The following is a 20,157-nucleotide window of genomic DNA, read 5'->3' on the forward strand; positions in this document are numbered from 1 at the left end:
CCAAGTGATAGAATCGAACTCTAATGTAATAGACACACTTGTGATGTTTGAAGGAAAATCTTTCTACTCTTCTTTTGTTCATGCGAGTACTGATAGATTACAGAGGAATCTCTTATGGAACCAACTTCTAACCAAAGCTGAAGGTCGCAATGAGCCCTGGTTCGTAACCGGGGATTTCAACGACTTAATAAGTGGAGATGAAAAAGATGGTGGAACTGAGAGGCCCGAGGGCTCTTTCTCAGACCTGCGCAGTTTCTTTTCTGAGGGAGACCTTTTCGACCTACAACATTCAGGTGATTTCCTATCATGGAGGGGAAAGAGAGGAGACCACTTAGTACGATGCAGGCTAGATAGAGCAGTCTCCAATACATTATGGGCTGAGTGCTTCCCGACAGCACGATGTGAGTACTTGGGCTTTGAAAGCTCGGACCACAAACCCCTGCTATCTTTTTTTGATAAAGGTAATCGCAGAAGAAGGGGTATGTTTAGATACGACCGCAGGTTGTGTAAAAACGAGGACGCGAAGAATGTTATCTCTGAAACCTGGCGGTCGGCATCAAACTCTTCAGTCTGTGACAAGCTATGCTCCACCCGAAGTGCCATCTCAGCTTGGAATAAAACCCAACAGCGCAATAGCCAGCGGATCATTGGGCAGAAAAAGCAGGAACTTGACGAGGCTCTTTCAAGTTCAGCGAATGACACTGCCCTGATCCAGAACATTTCTGAGAAACTCAATGCGGCTTATCAAGCTGAAGAAGAATATTGGAAGCAACGTAGCCGGTTGCTATGGCTCAAACTAGGGGATAGAAACACCGGGTACTTCCATGCCATCACAAGGACCCGTAAGAGAGCTAACGGATTCTCTGTTATAGAGAAGGAAGATGGTCAGATGGTACACAAAGAAGAAGAGATCATATCGGTTATTGGGAACTATTTCCAAATGCTATTTTCCTCCCAGCCTGGTGATCGTGAAGAAACTGTGAGACAACCTCTCAATCCCATTGTCACAGTTGAGGAAAATGACTCCCTTACTGCCATCCCGTCAGCCCAAGAAATCAAAGAAGCTGCATTTTCGATCCACGCTGACAAGGCCCCGGGGCCGGATGGGTTTTCAGCAGGGTTCTTTCATACTCATTGGAGCGAGATAGGGCCGGATATCATAAAGGAGGTGCAGGGCTTCTTCGCAGGCGAGCCGCTACCGGAAAGCATCAATGATACACACATCCGGCTTATCCCAAAGATACAACACCCGCAAAAGGTTTCGGACTATCGACCAATTGCGCTGTGTAACGTCTACTACAAAATCTACTCTAAGATTCTCACTAGAAGACTGCAACCGCTGATGGCGAAGCTGATATCTGAGAACCAATCTGCTTTCGTTCTGGGACGGGCAATAGGCGATAATGTACTAATCACTCATGAGGTTCTCCACTACCTCAAGACATCCAAAGCGGAACAGCGGCCATGGCGGTTAAGACGGATATGAGCAAGGCTTATGATCGCCTAGAATGGGAATTCATCTCACTAGTTTTGAGACGGCTGGGATTCCACCGAAACCTGATCAGATGCATAATGCATTGTATCACAACAGTTACATACTCCTTCCTCATTAACGGCTTGCCTAGAGGGAAGGTAGTACCGAGTAGAGGTCTCCGTCAAGGAGATCCTCTTTCTCCCTACATATTCATAATGTGTAGTGAAGTCCTCTCGGGATTATGTAACAAAGCGCAAGAAGAAGGAACGCTCCAAGGCCTGCGGGTCGCACGTAGCTGTCCTCGACTAACCCATCTCTTCTTCGCTGACGATACAATGTTCTTCCTCCAAGCGGACAAGGAGAATTGTGCATCTCTCACTTCTATTCTAGGCAAATACGAGCAGGCGTCGGGTCAATCCATAAGTAAGGAGAAATCAGCTATCACCTTCTCTAGGAAAGCACCGGCATCCTTGAAGATGATGGTCAAAACAGAGTTAAACATTGAAAAAGAAGGAGGAAACGGCAAATACTTGGGGCTTCCTGAACATTTTGGGCGACGAAAACGAGATCTTTTCTCCTTCTATGTGGATCGAATCAAGCAGAAAGCTAGGGGTTGGAAGAACAAATACCTCTCAACCGCCGGGAAACTCGTCATGCTCCAAAGCGTCCTAACAGCGGTTCCATCCTACCCGATGTCTAACTTCCTAATGCCGGTCTCTCTCTGTAAACGGCTACAATCCGCAGCTACACGCTTCTGGTGGGATCGCGACGAAAACGAGAGAAAAATGGCGTGGATCTCATGGGATAGTATGGCACAACCTAAAGCCAATGGAGGGTTAGGATTTCGAGATTTTCAGAGCTTTAATATCGCTCTCCTAGCCAAGATTGGATGGAGGCTGTTCCAAAATCCAGATTGCCTGTTGGGAAAAGTCTTGTTTGGAAAATATTGCCATGACAGCAACATCTTGCAGGCCACCGAATCCTCCTCTATGTCGCATGGCTGGCGAAGCGTGTTAGCAGGTAGAAACCTCCTGTTAGAGAACCTGGGCTGGGTTGTGGGAAATGGAACCTCGATAAATATATGGAATGATCCCTGGCTGAGCCTTGCTTACCAAGAGAGACCAATGGGCCCTCCGAACGAGCCACATTCACAGTTTACTGTCTCGGACCTCATCAACCCTGCAACAAGGGACTGGGATGTGTCGAAGATTAAGCTAATTTTACCCTTCTACGAGGAGCAAATTCTGTGCTTTAAACCAAGCTTGACTGGGGCTCCGGATAAACAAGTTTGGTTAGCCACAAAGTCGGGGGACTATACAACGAAATCTGGGTACTATACTGCAGTCACTAGAGTTGAAACCAGGCAGGACATCACCACAGATCATGGTTTCAAGTGGAGAAGTAATGTATGGAACATGCAGTGTGCGCCAAAGGTTAAGCTATTCTCGTGGAAACTTCTCAAGGGAGCTATACCGGTAGGAGAAAGACTCGTTCAAAGGCACGTCCCGGCGGATCCGCGTTGCAAACGGTGCGGCTGTTCAGAATCTATCATTCATCTCTTTTTCCAATGTGGGTTCACTCAACGAGTCTGGCAACTTGCCCCTCTCAATACCGACATGGATTTCAGCGGAATAATAGATTTAATGTCTAGCTGGGAAACTCTTTGCTCTCTTAAATGTCTGCCCCCTGCAGGAATCATCTCAGGATCTCTGACCCCTTGGCTGCTTTGGTCGATCTGGAAAGCGCGTAACAAATTTGTGTTTGAAGGCCACTCGGCTTCACCAGAAGAAACGCTTTCAGGCGCCATAGTACTAGCTAGGGAATGGAACACAGAAGTCAAGAAGGAACCCCTTACCGGAATACGACATCTCCCAGCGCCGATCCTAACTCACCCTGAGGCGACGGTGATTCGGTCGGATGCTGCTTGGGCACCTGGTTCAAATATTGCAGGTTTAGGTTGGGTCCTTCTATCCCACTCAGGTAATCAATCCTTCAAAGTGCCCCTGAAAAGCGTTGCTTCGCCTCTGTTGGCGGAGGGGCTCGCTCTCCGGGAGGCTGTGCGGTCTTGCGCAACTTTGGGTTTGAATTATGTGGCTTTTGAGTCGGATTCTCTGAACTTGATCAAGGCAGTGAAGCTTGACGTATCCATAGCGGAACTCTATAGTGTGATAGCTGATATCACATCTTTTGCATCAGTGTTTGAGTTTGTCTCTTTCTCTTGGATCTCTCGGGAAAAGAACGTTCTAGCTGATTGTTTAGCCAAAGAGGCTTTGAATGTATCTGATATTTTGGTGGTTGGGGATGCTTCCATTGCTCCTAACTAACCTTTACTAGTTTTAATCGAATTGTGTTTCAAAAAAAAAAACCACTATAAAATTGTTATTCCTTAGAGAAACGGAGACAACAAAGGTTCCAAACCTCTTTGAACTTCATCATAGGTTATTACATGATTCAACTATGTATTAAAACAGTATTGTCAAATTTTTTGAATTTTTCTCAAATTCTGTGTGTATCCCCTTACGAAAATAGTGAGTTTTCGGTAAATGATCTATATATGAAGCCTATAATCTTTAAATTTGTTTTAAAATTTAAAACCACATTATACCTTTGTATTAATGTATGATAATCTCTTTTTCATGGTACATGGACATCGTTCTAATTTTTTATCCATTAATTTAGCAAAACTGCAAATACTCCCTAAATCATTAGACTAACCACTATAACATTGCTATTCCCTAGAGAAACGGAGACAACAAAGGTTCCAAACCAAATTGAACTTCATCCTATGTTATTACATGATTCAACTATGTATTAAAACAGAATTGTCATATTTTTTGAATTTTTCACAAAATCTATGTGTACCCCCCTACGAAAATAGTGAGTTTTCGGTAAATGCTCTATATATGAAGCCTATAATCTTTAAATTTGTTTTAAAATTTAAAACCACATTATACCTTTGTATTAATGTATGATAATCTCCTTTTCATGGTACATGGACATCGTTCTAATTTTTTATCCATTAATTTAGCAAAACTGCAAATACTCCTTAAATCATTGGTCTAACCACTATAAAATTGCTATTCCCTAGAGAAACGGAGACAACAAAGGTTCCAAACCTCTTTGAACTCCATCCTATGTTATTACATGATTCAACTATGTATTAAAACAGAATTGTCATATTTTTTTGAATTTTTCTCAAAATCTATGTGTACCCCCCTACGAAATCAGTGAGTTTTCGGTAAATGATCTATATATGAAGCCTATAATCTTTAAATTTTTTAAAAAATTTAAAACCACATTATACCTTTGTATTAATTTATGATAAAAAAATTTTCATGGTACATGTACATCGTTTTAATTTTTTATCCATCAATTTAGCAAAACTCCAAATACTCCCTAAATCATTGGACTAACCACTATAAAATTGCTATTCCCTAGAGAAACGGAGACAACGAAGGTTACAAACCTCTTTGAACTTCATCATATGTTATTCCATGATTCATATATGTATTAAAACAGTATTCTCAATTTTTTTTAATTTTTGTCAAAATCTATGTGTACCCCCCTATGAAAATAGTGAGTTTTCGGTAAATGCTCTATATATGAAGCCTATAATCTTTAAATTTATTTTAAAAAATTTAAAACCACATTATACCTTTGTATTAATGTATGATAAACTTCTTTTCATGATACATGGACATCGTTCTAATTTTTTATCCATTAATTTAGCAAAACTGCCAATACTCCCTAAATCATTGGACTCACCACTATAAAATTACTATTCCCTAGAGAAACGGAGACAACAAAGGTTCCAAACCTCTTTGAAATTCATCATATGTTATTACATGATTCAATTATGCATTAAAACAGTATTGTCAAATTTTTTGAATTTTTCTCAAAATCTATGTGTACCCCCCCCCCTACGAAAATAGTGAGTTTTCGGTAAATGATATATATATTAAGCCTATAATCTTTTAATTCGTTTTAAAATTTATAACCACATTATACTTTTGTATTAATTTATGATAAACTATTTTTCATGGTACATGTAAATCGTTCTAATTTTTTATCAATTAATTTAGCAAAACTGTAAGTACTCCCTAAATCATTAGACTAACCACTATAAAATTGTTATTCCCTAGAGAAACGGAGACAACAAAGATTTCAAACATCTTTGAACTTCATCATATTTTATTACATGATTCAAATATGTATTAAAACAGTATTTTCAATTTTTTTTGAATTTTTTTCAAAATCTATGTGTTAACTCATTATGAAACATAGAGAGTATATTACATTTTGTCACTGGAGTTATTTTCAAAGAAAATAATACTCTCTTTTTTTTGACAGAATGAATTTTAGTTTTTTTCACACGAAAATTACAACTATTATTTGCATGTAAGTACATTCTCACATTAAACAATTTCCAGCTACTATAACCCCAATAATAATTCAAGAATTCACTTACTCTCAATTAATATTAATTGACATTCACAGTTTATTAACATTAGTCAGTGAGAAGTGCATTTAAAACCTAAAATGTCAATCTTTTTGAAACAAGAAGAAACCAGAATATTATTGTCTTAAAAACACAGGAAGTCTATTATAATAAAAAAAGTGTAGTATCCTCTTTTCTGAACCTTGTAATATCCTCCTAGAGCATCAGGTAACCCTTTTTTTAATTTGTAGAAAGTGTAGGATTGCAAAACCATTTATGTTCTAATAATATAAATTATGTTCATTACTATGTGTGTCTTTGTAACAAACATATTATGTTACATGTAATACATTATTTATTATGATATTTAAATCACATGTTAGAATACGCTATTTGTCCACGGTTTTATCACTCATTTTTGTTAATTGTTATCCAAAAAGGTTACAACCATTCTATAACAAGCCGTAACAAGTGACTAATCTATGTCAAAAAGCAGCTTATCCTTTTACCAAAAAAAAAGCAGCTTATCCAATTGTGTCTTCGGATTTGATGTGATGGTTTTTAATTTTATATTAACTATTGTGTTCTCGCATTCGAGAGCGGACAAATAATACCGATAGAAGGCCGTTTCAACGTGGAACATATGTGTGGGTGTATAACTAATTTACTACTTGGACATGAATGAGTAAGAACGCATTGATCGGACTATGTAGAGGTGTGGGATAAAAGATTCAACAATTGAATCACTACTGTGAGACTGTTGAAAGTTGAAAATTGAAAATTAAAAATTGATAAATTATTTAGTATTGAAAATATTTAACACGTTGAATAAGAATAAAATAGGGACCATCAACAATACATGTCACTTTTTAAAGATTTTTTATTTTGTTATATGTTTTTAATTATTTAAAATCAGTAATCATATTATAAATTAAATAATTTATTTTTATTTCTTATATAAAAATATATTATTTTACATTATCTATAAATAGAAACTAGGTTTATTTAATTTGGATATTAAAATAATAATGATTAATTAGTAAAATATGATTTTGAATTTTACTAAACAAAATCATTGTGGTATTTCAAAGGTGGATGTGCGTTGAATGATGAGGTGGAAAAAAAATGATATGGAATATTAAAAGTTGAAATGTAAAGTGTTAAATCTTGAAACTATTGTATATAGTATGAAGTCATCTAAATTGTGATCTTGTTTTCAGACAATTTTATAAACACATATCACAATTTAAATTATCAACTAAAGTTATGAATATTAATTAAAAATATGTGTAAGTTATATAGAGGCCCGGCTCAAAGTTTGCAAGGATCCTGAGCTGTAATTGTTTTTCTCAAAATAATGATAAACCAATTAAATCTAGTTACAGAGCAGTGACCTGTAAAAATGAATGGGTTTTACAAACTCACCGTAAAAACACCTGCTGATTTATCTTTCTATCTCAGTCATGTGTATATATGTTTTTTTTTTTTTTTGAAAAAGGGCTTATGTGTATATATGTTGGATAATAACATTTTTTTTTAAGAAATCTAGGACCCTAAAGCTTAAAGAAATTTAAGAAAAAATGTCTAAAACCATGTGCTTTTGCACCTCTAGCACGCTTTTATTGATAGCATGCGGAATGACGGAATGATGTTTGAAAACCGCTGAATGATGGAAGGACATTCGCAAAACTCTACTTTTGTATTTTATTCTCATGTCCCATCTTCCCTTGTCCAAATCCTCATGACCACATTGTCTTTAATCAATGAAAGTTGATAATGTTAGAATAATAGTGCCCATTAAAATTGATAAAATGATGCTCTATGAAAATTTAGTTTTTTCTTTCGAAACTACTATGAAAATTTTGTTGGTAGCGACCTTAGCTAAAACGTAGCCAGCTAGCTGCATCGCCATAATAACGTGTCCTGTTAATTGTGTAAACGCCGGGTTAAAAAAACGATTGAGAGTCATGGATATGTGGTAACTTAAATTAGTATATATAAATAGTTAGACAGTCATTCCTACTAACGAAACCCTTAGCGTTAAGAGCTTTTGCATTTCGTCAACTTTATAGTATCAATTAATTAAATATTAATGTAATTTCTTTATATAGTATTAATAAGTTGATATATATTCAGTAGTTCTTGGAAAAAAAAATATCAGGGAGATGAGAGTTGAAAATGTGGCGTTCAAATTCCTACAGATTTAAAGTGTTGTTTTAACACGAACAGAAAGAAGACAACAGCATGTACTTATTAATTTTGTTGACGAAAGCAACATTTTATTATTACAATGACAACTTCAACAACTCGCAAGTATGGTTAACATCAAAAGCAACCAACATATTAATAAAAGGATAAACATGACCCATAGATAGAAGACACAGACTGATATTAATCCTCAAGAACAAGATCTCTTGCAACATATTATGTTTTCTTCGGAGGATTCATGATTTGGATTCTTGATCTTAGAGTTCTTCCCTCACGATCTTGGAAGTTGGGAATCCAGGCTTAAGGAAATCGGCAAACCATTTGCCAGAAACTTTCTGGTGACGAGTCAAATTGTTAAGGAAATCGATGTAGTAAAGCCCGAACCTCGCCTTGTATCCATCTTGCCACTCAAAGTTGTCCATTAAAGACCACACGTAATATCCCGTTACGTTCACCTTGTCCTCGCTACAAAAACAATCATGTTCATTGGATTATTTATGTAATTAATTAGTATTAAATGCTTTCTAGTAGTTTTTCGGTTTGAGTTGAATTCTTTTACTTACCAAATGGCTTCGTGCAAACTCAAGAGATGCCTCTGGAGATAATATTTCCTGTTGTGATCATTTGTCCCAGTTTTCACATCATTATGAAGGTCTCCAAGGTCCTCTCCATATCCTTTAAGAAAACAAAATCGAGATTTGTTAGATAAAATGGAAACTTATTTATGAAAAGAGTTTTAAACATTTTCTCTTACCATTCTCGGTAATCATAATCTCCGGGTCTCCATAGTTGTCCTTGATATACTTCAAAAGTTTTCTCATTCCTCTTGAATACACAGGCAGTTTACCACCAGCAGGCTAAAAGAACCAATATTAGTATTATAAATTTATAAGGTACTACTAATAAAGAAAAGTTAAGTATGAGAAATATATTAATAAATAAAATGATTCATTTACCTGGCTACCAATCTGGTATTTATCCACATCCTTGTCTGGGTAATTAAGCAACGCGTATCAGTATTAATTAGAACAATAAAGATAATTTGAACAACTTAAGAAAATTTGAGTACTTACTTTCCCAGTGAACAAGAGAATCTGACGTCCAACTTATGTTCTTGGTATCTTCGGTCTTCATATGAGCTCCAAACTGTGAGGTATAGTAATTCATTCCAACATAATCTGCAGAATTTTTTAGAAGTTTCTTTTCAGCTTCTGTGAATTTTGGTAATCTATGACCGATGCGATCCTTCATCGACTGTGGATAATCTCCATAAGTTGTTGGATGCAAATGCCTAATTTTTTAAAAAAAAATCAATAAGCTTATATTATATTTGGCTAGTGCGGATATATTAAGGTGTTAAATGTTTTAGTTACCATCCAAGGATGAAATCAAGCACACGTTCAATGGGAGCTCCAACACTGTCAAGGTCGGCTGGTTCGAACCATGCTGGACTGTGTGCAATTCCAACTTTACCTCCAGCGCACTATAAATTTGAAAGAAAAAAAATTAGATTAATGTTTATAGAAATATGTTTTGTTAAAAATAAAAGATGAGAGTCATGTAATTTAAGATAAACCTGTTTGCATGCTCTGAAGGCTTGAACGGAATAAGCATGAGCCAGGAGTAAGTTGTGACTGACTTGATAAGCTTCGAATCCTGACCGTCCATCTTCACATAAAGGTCCGTACTCTTTGATGTACGGTGAACAACGTCCCGGAGCTTTTTTCCCGACGTCGTAACCGGCACGACTAAACACCCATGGCTCATTGAATGTGATCCAGTTTTTTACCTTGTGTCCATATTCGTGGAAAGTAAAGTTTGCATATTCCGTGAAATCCTTCCTGTATTTATTAACAAAATATAGTTATTAAAACACACAAATTTATATATATATATATTTATTTATTTATTTATCAAGAAAATAATATATTTATATACATGAAACAAAAACTTACACAATGTTACTACTCAAGAAACCACTGTATTCATCTTCTAGGTCTTGAGGAGTGTCCCAGTGAAAGACTGTTACTAGTGGAGTTATCTCTAAATTTCCACACACAAAAAGAAAACAAGTAACTGTAAGAGTTATTAATTGATCAATATGAATTTTAATTAATATTGTTTTTGAAGTGAAAAAGATTACTGTTTTTGAGAAGCTCATCGATGAGGTCGTGGTAGAATTGGACTCCTTGCTTGCTTATTCCCTTCGACATTCTTCCATCTGTTAAACAATTTGCATTTCACTTGTTATTTTCATATAATTAACAATTTGTAACTATTAGCCATGGACTATTAGTAATGATAATAGGGATTATTTGTGAGATAACAAAAAAAAAAGAAATTAAATTTGCAGTAAGAAGGTAGAAATAGATAGGAAGAAAAAAGAGGAGAGAGGGTGAGATTTTGGTTAGTTAATGAATTATACTTCCTTTGTTTCATTAAGATAGACTTTTTAGAAGAAAAAAATTGTTTCACAAATATGTATTTTTGTGTTTTCAATGAAAAAATTGTAAACTTTAAAAAAATTAATTGACTTTATTGAATTATTATTGGTTAAAAATTATTGAAGATTAAAAATTACAGAAAACGATATATTTATTATAATAGTTTAATATGTTTTTTTAATATGTGTGAAAATATTAAAAAGTTTATCTTTGTGGAAGGGAATGAATAGTTTTTTTCTTGTTCATTTGGCCTGATTTCCCATGATAATATGATAATATACCACGAACATTTTTTTTGGGGTAAAACAATAAGCACAAACATATTGAATAACATTGAAGAAAAACTTACGTGGGAAAATTCTGGGCCACGAAATAGAAAGTCTGAAAGCATCAGTGTTGAGGTCTTTCATCAACTTAATGTCTTCCTGTTAATATTTATTCTATATATATGTTAACCATCAAAAGACTATTTAAATCATAAGAAGAGAAAAAACAATGAATGTTATTACCTTGTAACGATGGTAGAAATCAACAGCAACATCAGCATTATGATTCTGACATCTACCTGAAAATTTGTTTCAACATTTTCTTTTTCTGAACTTATTTTCAACATTTTCTTTAAATTTAAATATGTTCAACATATATATAAACATTTATTTATCGATAAGGGAGAAAAAAAATATACCTGGGTATTTCTTAGTGAAAGTGTCCCACATGCTTGGACCTCTACAACCTTCATCAACAGCTCCTTCAACCTATATTCGACATAATAACAAAAAAAATTAAAATCATGTATATAAAAAATGTATATAAACAAAACATAGAACAAATAATTTTTGAAATTAAGAAGTGTAAAAGATGGACCTGAAACGCTGCAGTTGCGGTTCCCCAAAGGAAGCCTTCAGGAAAGCTAGCTCTGCTAAATTTCTCAGCCTGACGACAAACAGGTCCATCGGCTTTGGTCGGATCTCCGACAAGAGTTAGAACCAGAACTAACCCTAACAATAAAGGAACCCTCTCGAACTTCACCATCTTGTGTTTCTCTCTCGTTCTCTAAAGACAGTGGTGAAGGAATGATGAAGATGAAGGGAAGGAGGGCTTATGCTTATATAGAGTTCTGTCAGTGTAAGCTTGATTTCAGTTCAGTACCATCTCCACAAGTGCATGTTCATTTGTGAGTTAGGTTGGAGTAAACAAAACACGTGCTTATTCTTTGTCCAAAAGAAATCGTTTTTCTATTTACGAGTTGGCCACATAAATGTAACGGATTCATTGTTATTCCTTTTTTTAGTAATCTGATATTATTTGTTATTTTTTTGTGTGAAAAGTAACTGATATTATTTGTTGTTCGTTCAGTGAATTGATACATCTTTAATAACATGAATGGTTATTTCATTTGTATCACGATCAAGTAAATCAGTTACCTGTGTTGTAATATTCTATATCTATATATATGGGAAGCTTTCACGTTGGATTTAATTATATTTTACAGAAATATTTGCGGTCTTAAATTTCTGATTCATTTAACTACAAAGTAAAAACCAGCTAGCATATTAACCAACCTACAGTATTAACGTGCCAATTTATTAACGACTAAAGGTTGAAATTTTGAGGTAACTAAAAATTAACAATGCTATGTTAAGAAAACAATGCTAGTTTACAAAAAAAAAAAACAATGCTACAAAATTAGGTAATTTCGTTAGTAAAAAAAAGTAATTATTAAAAAAACATTGGGAAAATCTCAATTCTACCACAAGTTTCATACCACTTTTTAAACTTACCAATATTGAATGATTATTTTCACAAATATCCTAAATTTATAATAAAATAACACTAAACTAATTTTTTAAATATTTACAGAACATTTATAAACTCAACCCCAACTCCTTTATATTTAATACTAAACTCTAAACAATAGTCAGTAAAACCTAGAATTCAGTCAGTAATGACGCGATTCTGGTGGGATAATAATGAGAATGAGAAAAAGATGGCATGGGTCGCTTGGGAAAGGATAGCGAAACCAAAATCTGTTGGTGGGCTGGGTCTCCGCGACTTTCAGAAGTTTAACGACGCCTTACTTGCCAAGATTGGATGGAGGATGATCCAGAAACCAGACAGCCTGCTCTGTAAAACGCTGTCACTACAAGAAAACACAAGATTAACGATGAAAATTAACGAGGAAAACTGGTCCTCGTAAATTTACGTTGACTTTACGAGAATCTTACAAGGAAATTTACAATCAACGTTAGTTCGTCGTAAAATAACGAGGAAACGATTTCCTCGTAAAAACCACGCAAGGTAACTTCGTTTTTACGATGAAAAACTGTTTCCTCGTAAGCTCGACGTAAAAGTAGCATCTTCTTTACGAGGAAATAGTTTACATTTACTTAACGAAGAATTTTCGAGTCCACCCACTTTGTAATTGTAACACGTTTTTTGTTTCGGCTACCTTACTAAATTCCACATAATCACGAGTAATGAAAATGATGATGTTTCTGGTGATGACGAAAATGTCGATGTATCTGACTGATGTATTTGTGTTTTAATATGACTGATTTTCAGACTTAATCCATGTGATTTGATGGATTTAATCATGAAAATCTATTTATATAATTTAATTTTATGTGATGGGGTTTGAATTAGAAAGAAGAGATTGAGATTATTAGTTAAGGAATTGTGGTTTTAGAATTTGGGGTTTAGAATGGATAGAAGAGATTGAGGTTAAAGGGAGGATGGGGTTGGGGTTGGGGTTTGGGGTTTCGGATTTTAGGGATTTAAACGTAAACATAGTTATTTCCTCGTAAATTAACGAGGAACTTACGACGATTCTTAAAAATAAAGAACGCGGCACTCGTTAATTCCACGTAAGCAGAAATCGTCGTAAAGACCTCATAATAAAAAAACGATGGCCTCGTTCATTCCTCGTAAAAATAAAAGCGGGCCTCGCTAATTCCTCGTAAATTAACGACGATGTAACGAGGAAACGAAACGGGAATAAATTGGTTTGCCGTGATCAAAGTTACACCTCGTGGACAAATCATCAGTGGAGAAGAACCACCATTGCAAGAAGAACAGATAGATGAAGTTGAGGTACCTGAACAACAAATTGATGACATCCTTCTCATTGATCCGCATAATCATGAGTACGAAGATATTACTGACGATGCCACGGACGAAGCTGTTGAAGACGAGTTTAATGAAAATGATGATGTTTCTAGTAATGACGAGAATGTCGATGTATCTGATTGATGTATTTGTGTTTTAATATGATTGATTTTCAGATTTAATGCATGTGATTTGATGGATTTAATCATGGAAATCTATTTATATAATTTAATTTTTGTAATGGGGTTTGAATTAGAAAGAAGAGATTGAGATTATTAGTTAAGGAATTGTGGTTTCAGAATTTGGGGTTTGGAATGGATAGAAGAGATTGAGGTTAAAGGGAGGATGGGGTTGGGGTTTGGAATATATGAAGTAGAAGATAAGGAAGATAAGGAAGAAGGGGTTTGGGGTTTCGGATTTTAGGGATTTAAACATAAACGTAGTTATTTCCTCGTAAATTAACGAGGAACTTACGACGATTCTTAAAAATAAAGAACGTGGCACTCGTTAATTCCACGTAAGCAGAAATCGTCGTAAAGACCTCGTAATAAAAAAATGCGGGCCTCGTTCATTCCTCGTAAAAATAAAAGCGGGCCTCGCTAATTCCTCGTAAATTAACGACGATGTTACGAGGAAACGAAACATGGACCTCGCGAGTTCCTCGTAAATAAAAACACGGGCCTCACGAGTTCCTCGTAACTTTACGAGGAATTTACGATATTTCATAATTTCCTATATATACACGCGAGTTCTCACTTCCCATTTCGTCTCAACTTCCTCTCCCTTTTGTAGCTATGGTACGCTCTCTATTTCCTCTCTAATTTGATTAGTTTAGGTAGATTAGGTGGTTAGTGTAGGAAATTTAGATAGTTTTACGGATTTTATGTTAATTAGTGTTGATTAGGTGGTTAATGTAGAGAACTTAGTTAGATTTATAGAATTTGTTAATTATTGTTGATGTTAATTTTAGGCGAATCATCATCCGTCACACATGCCGACGCGGATGTAGAGAGGAGGAGTGAGGAATTCTACCGGGGATGAACGACCCTTAGTTTTTTTTTTTTTCAATGGTTGTATTATAAATTCAAAAATTATTTATGTATAAATTATTTTCGTATTTAATATTCTTTTTAAATTAGATTTTTATTAAATAATTAAATACATTGTTTTTTTTTAATCTGGAAAATATAAACTCAAAGTAAATTCGTAGCTAAATTACGACAACCTTACGTGGAAATTTTACGAGGAATTAACGAGTAAAATATTTACGTCAACACTACGAGGAAAGATTAACGAGTATTTGACGTGGAAACATTTACGTGTTATTTACGAGGAAATGTTTTCAAGGTATTTACGAGGAAATGTAGCGTCCCCCTTACGTGGAAGGGTTACGTGGTTTTTACGACGAATACTTTGCTTCGTCTTTACAAGGAAATGTTTTCTCGTTAGTTTACGACGAATTAGCAAGGAAATATGCGTTACGACGAACAAATAACGACGAAACGTGTTTCCTCGCTAGTTCCTCGTAAAACTGATTTTACGACGAACTTACTACGAATTTCGCCGTCGTTAATGTTGTGTTTTCTTGTAGTGTGTTGGGTAAGTACTGTCCTGGAGGCTCCATCCTCACCGCCACAGAAGCATCAGTCATGTCACATGGATGGCGTAGTGTGCTGCTTGGCCGAGACCTTCTTCTGAAAAACCTGGGTTGGGCAGTCGGAGATGGAAAATCTATCAATGTGTGGCGTGACCCTTGGCTCTCCATGAGCAAACAAGCAAGACCAATGGGACCCCCGGGAGAGCAAGCAGTGGATCTCACGGTAGCAGACCTGATGGTACCAGGGGGGCAGCAATGAAATAGAGAGAGAATTCAACTCCTCTTCCCTATGTATGAAGATCAAATTCTCAGCATAAAGCAGAGTCTAACGGGAGCTCCGGACAAGCTAGTGTGGCTGGGAACTAAGACAGGTGAGTACTCTGTCAAATCTGGGTACTATATTGCTGTTGAGGACGAGGACAGAGAGGGAGAACCTATTGGCCATGACTTCAACTGGACCAAAAACATATGGAACTTGGACTGCGCCTCGAAAGTGAAACTATTTGGATGGAAGGTATTAAAAGGAGCGTTACCGGTGGGTGAACGGCTCGCTGCTAGACAAGTTCCTATTGACCCTCGCTGTAAGAGATGCGGATGCACTGAATCTATCACTCATCTACTTTTCCAATGCCCTTTTGCCCGAAAAGTGTGGAGACTAGCCCCTCTGGTTAGAGAAGTGGAATGTAGTGGAATGGTAGAATTGGGAGCTTCTTGGAGTGATCTATGTGCAATCAAGTGCCTACCTCCATCGGGGGTGGCATCTGGCTCTTTGTTCCCATGGATCCTATGGAATCTTTGGAAAGCCCGTAACCGTTTCGTGTTTGAGGGATTTTCACTCTCCCCTGAAGAGGTGCTGACAACGTCTATAGTGTTGGCAAGAGAATGGAGTACAGATCGGAGACTGGAGAAGACTGCACACAAGGGAGGACATAGAAGCGAACAACAGAGCCCCGACGGAACGACAGTGGTGAGATCAGATGCGGCGTGGGATGCGAACAAGCAGGCTGCAGGCTTAGGTTGGTTTCTCCTAGCTCAGCCACAGATTCAGGCTTACAAAGAACGGGTGCCTTTCGTAACCAGCCCGTTGATGGCTGAAGCCCTAGCTCTAAGGAATGCGGTCATGCTGTGCCAAAGATCACGGATCAGGAAGGTACGATTTGAGTCTGACTATGCCCAATTAATCAAGATAATCAATTCGGAAGCGATTGCTTCAGAGCTTCATGGAGTTGTTGCAGATATCTTTTCTTGTATTTCCGCTTTTGAGTTTGTGTGTTTCGCATGGATCCCTCGTGAGAGGAACATGTTTGCGGATGATTTAGCCAAAGATGCATTGAATGCATCAGGACAATTTGTGGTTGATGGTGTTGTTACTGCCCTCAACTAACTCCTCTTTATTTTAATATAATCGGTGTTTCAAAAAAAAAAAAAGTCAGTAAAACCTAAACCCAAATGTTAATATATATTTTTTATTTTTGATATTTTTGAAAAATGATATTTATCTTGTGGTATTTCTAACAATTTTTCAAAAATATTCTTAAAAAATTAATATATATATTAACATTCATTTGTTTTACACATGAAAAGAAAGTTGTAGAAACAAATGTACTATTTTTATCCGGTTAATTAAACACATGAGCCTGATTATTAGAACATCAGCAGCTGTAAGTCTTTCTTCTTAATTTTTCAATATATTATAATAATAATATAAATTAATTAAATAAATAAATCAAATGAAAATATAATTTGACAATTTACCGATTGACAAGTGTAAAATTTCATTGGCAAAGGTTTCTTTTTTTAAGAATCGTCTCTGTCCTCTCACCTCACGTTTTTCTGGACTTTTGAGTTTTTTCCATTTTTCCTATTATTTAATTATGAGAGATGAGTGGGAGAAAACACTAATGAATGATCAAAACTAGAAATCGTAATCTAACAACAATCCATACTTTATTAAAACTAATTACGAGGAGACAGGTGCGACGACTATCCATCATAACCTCGTCTTACCAAACAACAAGCAACTATTTATAGAATAAGACGGATTTATTTCTTCTCAAAATCAATATCTACCCTATTAATACATGATTCAAACTTTTAGTAATAGATAAATATTTCCAAAATTTGAATATGCTCCTGATAAAATAAAATAAAAGGGATGTGCTTTCACAAAAAAAAAAGAGAGCTAATAATAACTTTTTGGAATTTTGTAAGAACCGTGATGAAATAAGGAAAATGTGACAAAATCATTTGTTAGTTACTAGTTTCTAACAACCATGAGAAGAAGGAAAACGTGCCGAGACATAATTTCTACTTTCTTTTTAGCTGCAATATCAAGGTAGTGAAGTCACTACAAAAATAAATGCCACGTATGATCGATGTCTTTCTCTTATCATAATTATTTAATAAGATATATATGATGGGTGCACAAAAAAAAGATATATTCAATGATGTAACAAACAAAAGTTAGTGGAACAAATGTCAAAAGTGTTTGCTTTGTCTCATATTATGAGGTCTAATTTTTGTATTTCAAATTTTGGTTAATAAAAAGTTGAAGTTGACCCAAAAAAATTTTATACTAAGCACGAAAACTTGGATTTACCTTCTTCAATTATGTGTTGTTTTTTTATATTTGAAATTATATTAAAAATCAGATTTCAGACTTTTTAACTAGGACGACAATGTTTTTTCATAGAAAAATTTATTTTATTGGTTGTTCTATTCCGGTCTATTTACTTAGACTACCTCAAGTTTGAGTAATAAAATAGTTTTTCATGTTTCAAAAAAAATTATATTGAAAATAGTCTGAATGCTGTCAACTAATTTTTGAAGTTTTTGCAGAAATTTGATGATTATCTATTAATTTGTTGTTTATAACATATTCTACGACTCTATGTAATTATTCAGTAATTATCTACTGGGGAATTATCTATTCTAAAATTGGAATTTTAGAATATACGACCGCTTACGTTAAAAACTAAAAAAAAAACTTTTAAAACATGCACCCATTAGCTTTGTAGTTTTTTGATATTTTCCAGAGCATGTCCAAATACATCACAAAGCAGGAAAATATGCAATCGAAAAGTTAGAACATAATTTGCCAAATCTAGTAATTATCTATAGTTTATTCATATTTATTTTATAAATAGATTCGGATTCAGATTTATGAACTAGATTTTAAAATAAATGGTAAACCTATGGTTTAATTTGAAGAAAAACCACAACATTACAAAGATTTGTTTAACTGTCAAACCACTATGACTATATATCTATTACATCAAATGGTTATCTACCAAATATTTGCAGTCCAGTTGTTTGATTTTGTTGGTTGATTTTAATGATCAATTTGCTATTTGATAGATTTTTTCCCTTTTGAGAAAAAATCATTGTGCTAGTTATCATAAAAATGGTAGTAATTGGCTATTGTAGGTGATTTGAATCTCCCATTTAAAAACAAAATTTACCAAAAAAATGAAAGGTTCCGTTAAGAGTTGGATCAATACAGTGGCGTTTGAAAGTTGACTAACATATTAAAAGTTTAAAACATAAGAAAAAAAAACAAACACGAATATATATATATATATATATAGTTTTAAATATTTGTTTTGTGGATGAGATTATTTTATTACTTACAAGCTAGCTAGTAGAATTTTGTAAAATGTTGTTGCGAAATTACCAGTAGTGGCCAATAATGTGAGTCCTAAGATGATGAGATTTTATTTTGACCTAAACCCAGCTTGATAAGCACTACACCAAGTTCTAGAGAGAAAAAAAACCATTATCATTTCCATTTGAAAACTGTTACTAGATAAACATTTCTTGATTATTAATAATAATGTATTATTCACCAACCAAAGGTAATCTATTTCTTAATTAATTTATGTATAAGTATATATCCTTGGGCAAATATTTGTTTACCAATAGTGTATCCTTTTATTTTTCTTATAATTTGAGCGTCGGAGGAAATAATATGGAATCCAATCAATTTTGCAGTACTAAGTATATTTCTTCCAAAACCGATTTGATCCAGTCGATAAATCATATAAAAATGTAACTTTACATAGCTTTTCTTTAACCTCAAAATATACATAAACTATTACTGCTTTTGTCTTTTTAATGGATATAAAGATGTTAGGTTTTACGAGAAGGCTTATCCCCACAGTGCCACTAGAAACATCCACACTCATCACTGAGATTTTATTAGTTATGGTCAGTGTTGCACCATTAGTCCACATGTTGCATATTTTCCTGCTTATTTGGACCCAACTAACTTACAACTGTATCAACATTAAACTAAACCTCTTTTATGAGTTTCATATTAATTTTAAACGTAAATGGATTCGGATTTAGAAACGTAAATGGCTAATTTGAAGAACATTATCAAAGGTTAATGTAACTGTCAAACAACCTAACCGATAAATTTTTGGGACAAATACTATCCTTTTGTGTTCAACAACATTTCAATAAAACTCAAGGGGTCTCACTCTCGGTAGCAGGCAAGCTTAGGTTTCTATTGGCTAGGCATCAGTTACACCACTTGAAATCCTAAAACAGGTATACATTGCACAATTTTGGTAGAGCTATAGCTCATAGCCTAGAAACCTATATATGTTTTCCCATTTTGTCCAATGTATACTTATCTAGATGGATTTGAGCTGCACCAAAACTGTGCAATGACACAAGTTAAGTTCTCACAAGTCTTTAGAGGTAGTAGCATTACGTACGCTAGTAATGTAAACTTTATCAGCACTTCCTTTCCTCCCCTCGATAACCATCGTCATGTCCAACCATTAACCCGATTTTGTAATCCTTCTTTTAGGAATGCAAATAACTTCCGTTTTGAGCCACTGATGTCCTCCGGGATTCCAAGATAAGATTTCATCCCTCTTTCATT

At 35.0% G+C, this 20,157-nt stretch overlaps 3 protein-coding genes across 3 annotated transcripts; 2 read left to right on the forward strand and 1 right to left on the reverse strand.

Moving 5' to 3' along the window:
• The first annotated feature begins 1,572 nt into the window (after positions 1–1,572).
• LOC103871664 lies at positions 1,573–3,798 on the forward strand. The gene has a single exon (XM_009149940.2). The coding sequence runs from the start codon at positions 1,573–1,575 to the stop codon at positions 3,796–3,798; it is 2,226 nt and encodes a 741-aa protein (XP_009148188.2).
• A 4,345-nt stretch (positions 3,799–8,143) lies between these two features.
• On the reverse strand, positions 8,144–11,687 carry LOC103871211 (beta-D-glucopyranosyl abscisate beta-glucosidase). The gene is made up of 13 exons (XM_009149438.3): positions 11,429–11,687; positions 11,250–11,319; positions 11,074–11,129; positions 10,914–10,989; positions 10,264–10,341; positions 10,076–10,163; positions 9,697–9,961; positions 9,494–9,603; positions 9,194–9,411; positions 9,077–9,111; positions 8,875–8,977; positions 8,684–8,795; positions 8,144–8,585 (listed from the first exon to the last, which is right to left on the reverse strand). The coding sequence occupies exons 1-13, from the start codon at positions 11,594–11,596 to the stop codon at positions 8,378–8,380; spliced, it is 1,587 nt and encodes a 528-aa protein (XP_009147686.1). The 5' UTR covers positions 11,597–11,687; the 3' UTR covers positions 8,144–8,377.
• An 822-nt stretch (positions 11,688–12,509) lies between these two features.
• Positions 12,510–15,525, forward strand: LOC108872193 (uncharacterized mitochondrial protein AtMg00310-like). Its single transcript, XM_018659560.1, has 2 exons — positions 12,510–12,757; positions 15,261–15,525. Exons 1-2 carry the CDS (start codon positions 12,510–12,512, stop codon positions 15,523–15,525), a joined length of 513 nt encoding a protein of 170 aa, XP_018515076.1.
• Positions 15,526–20,157: the final 4,632 nt, after the last annotated feature.

The sequence above is a fragment of the Brassica rapa genome, chromosome A06 (genome assembly GCF_000309985.2).
Source record: "Brassica rapa cultivar Chiifu-401-42 chromosome A06, CAAS_Brap_v3.01, whole genome shotgun sequence".
Taxonomy (NCBI): Eukaryota; Viridiplantae; Streptophyta; class Magnoliopsida; order Brassicales; family Brassicaceae; genus Brassica; species Brassica rapa.

What these genes read in the sequence shown, in the direction of transcription:
- LOC103871664 (XM_009149940.2), top strand. Translation starts at nt 1,573, where the DNA reads ATGCATTGTATCACAACAGTTACATACTCCTTCCTCATTAACGGCTTG.
- LOC103871211 (XM_009149438.3), bottom strand. Translation starts at nt 11,596, where the DNA reads ATGGTGAAGTTCGAGAGGGTTCCTTTATTGTTAGGGTTAGTTCTGGTT. An exon ending in TTCTCTTGTTCACTGGGAAA is followed by an intron (nt 9,112 to 9,193) that starts GTAAGTACTCAA and finishes TTAATTACCCAG; the next exon opens with ACAAGGATGTGGATAAATAC. An exon ending in GATTATGATTACCGAGAATG is followed by an intron (nt 8,796 to 8,874) that starts GTAAGAGAAAAT and finishes GTTTTCTTAAAG; the next exon opens with GATATGGAGAGGACCTTGGA.
- LOC108872193 (XM_018659560.1), top strand. Translation starts at nt 12,510, where the DNA reads ATGACGCGATTCTGGTGGGATAATAATGAGAATGAGAAAAAGATGGCA. An exon ending in AACGAGGAAAACTGGTCCTC is followed by an intron (nt 12,758 to 15,260) that starts GTAAATTTACGT and finishes GTTTTCTTGTAG; the next exon opens with TGTGTTGGGTAAGTACTGTC.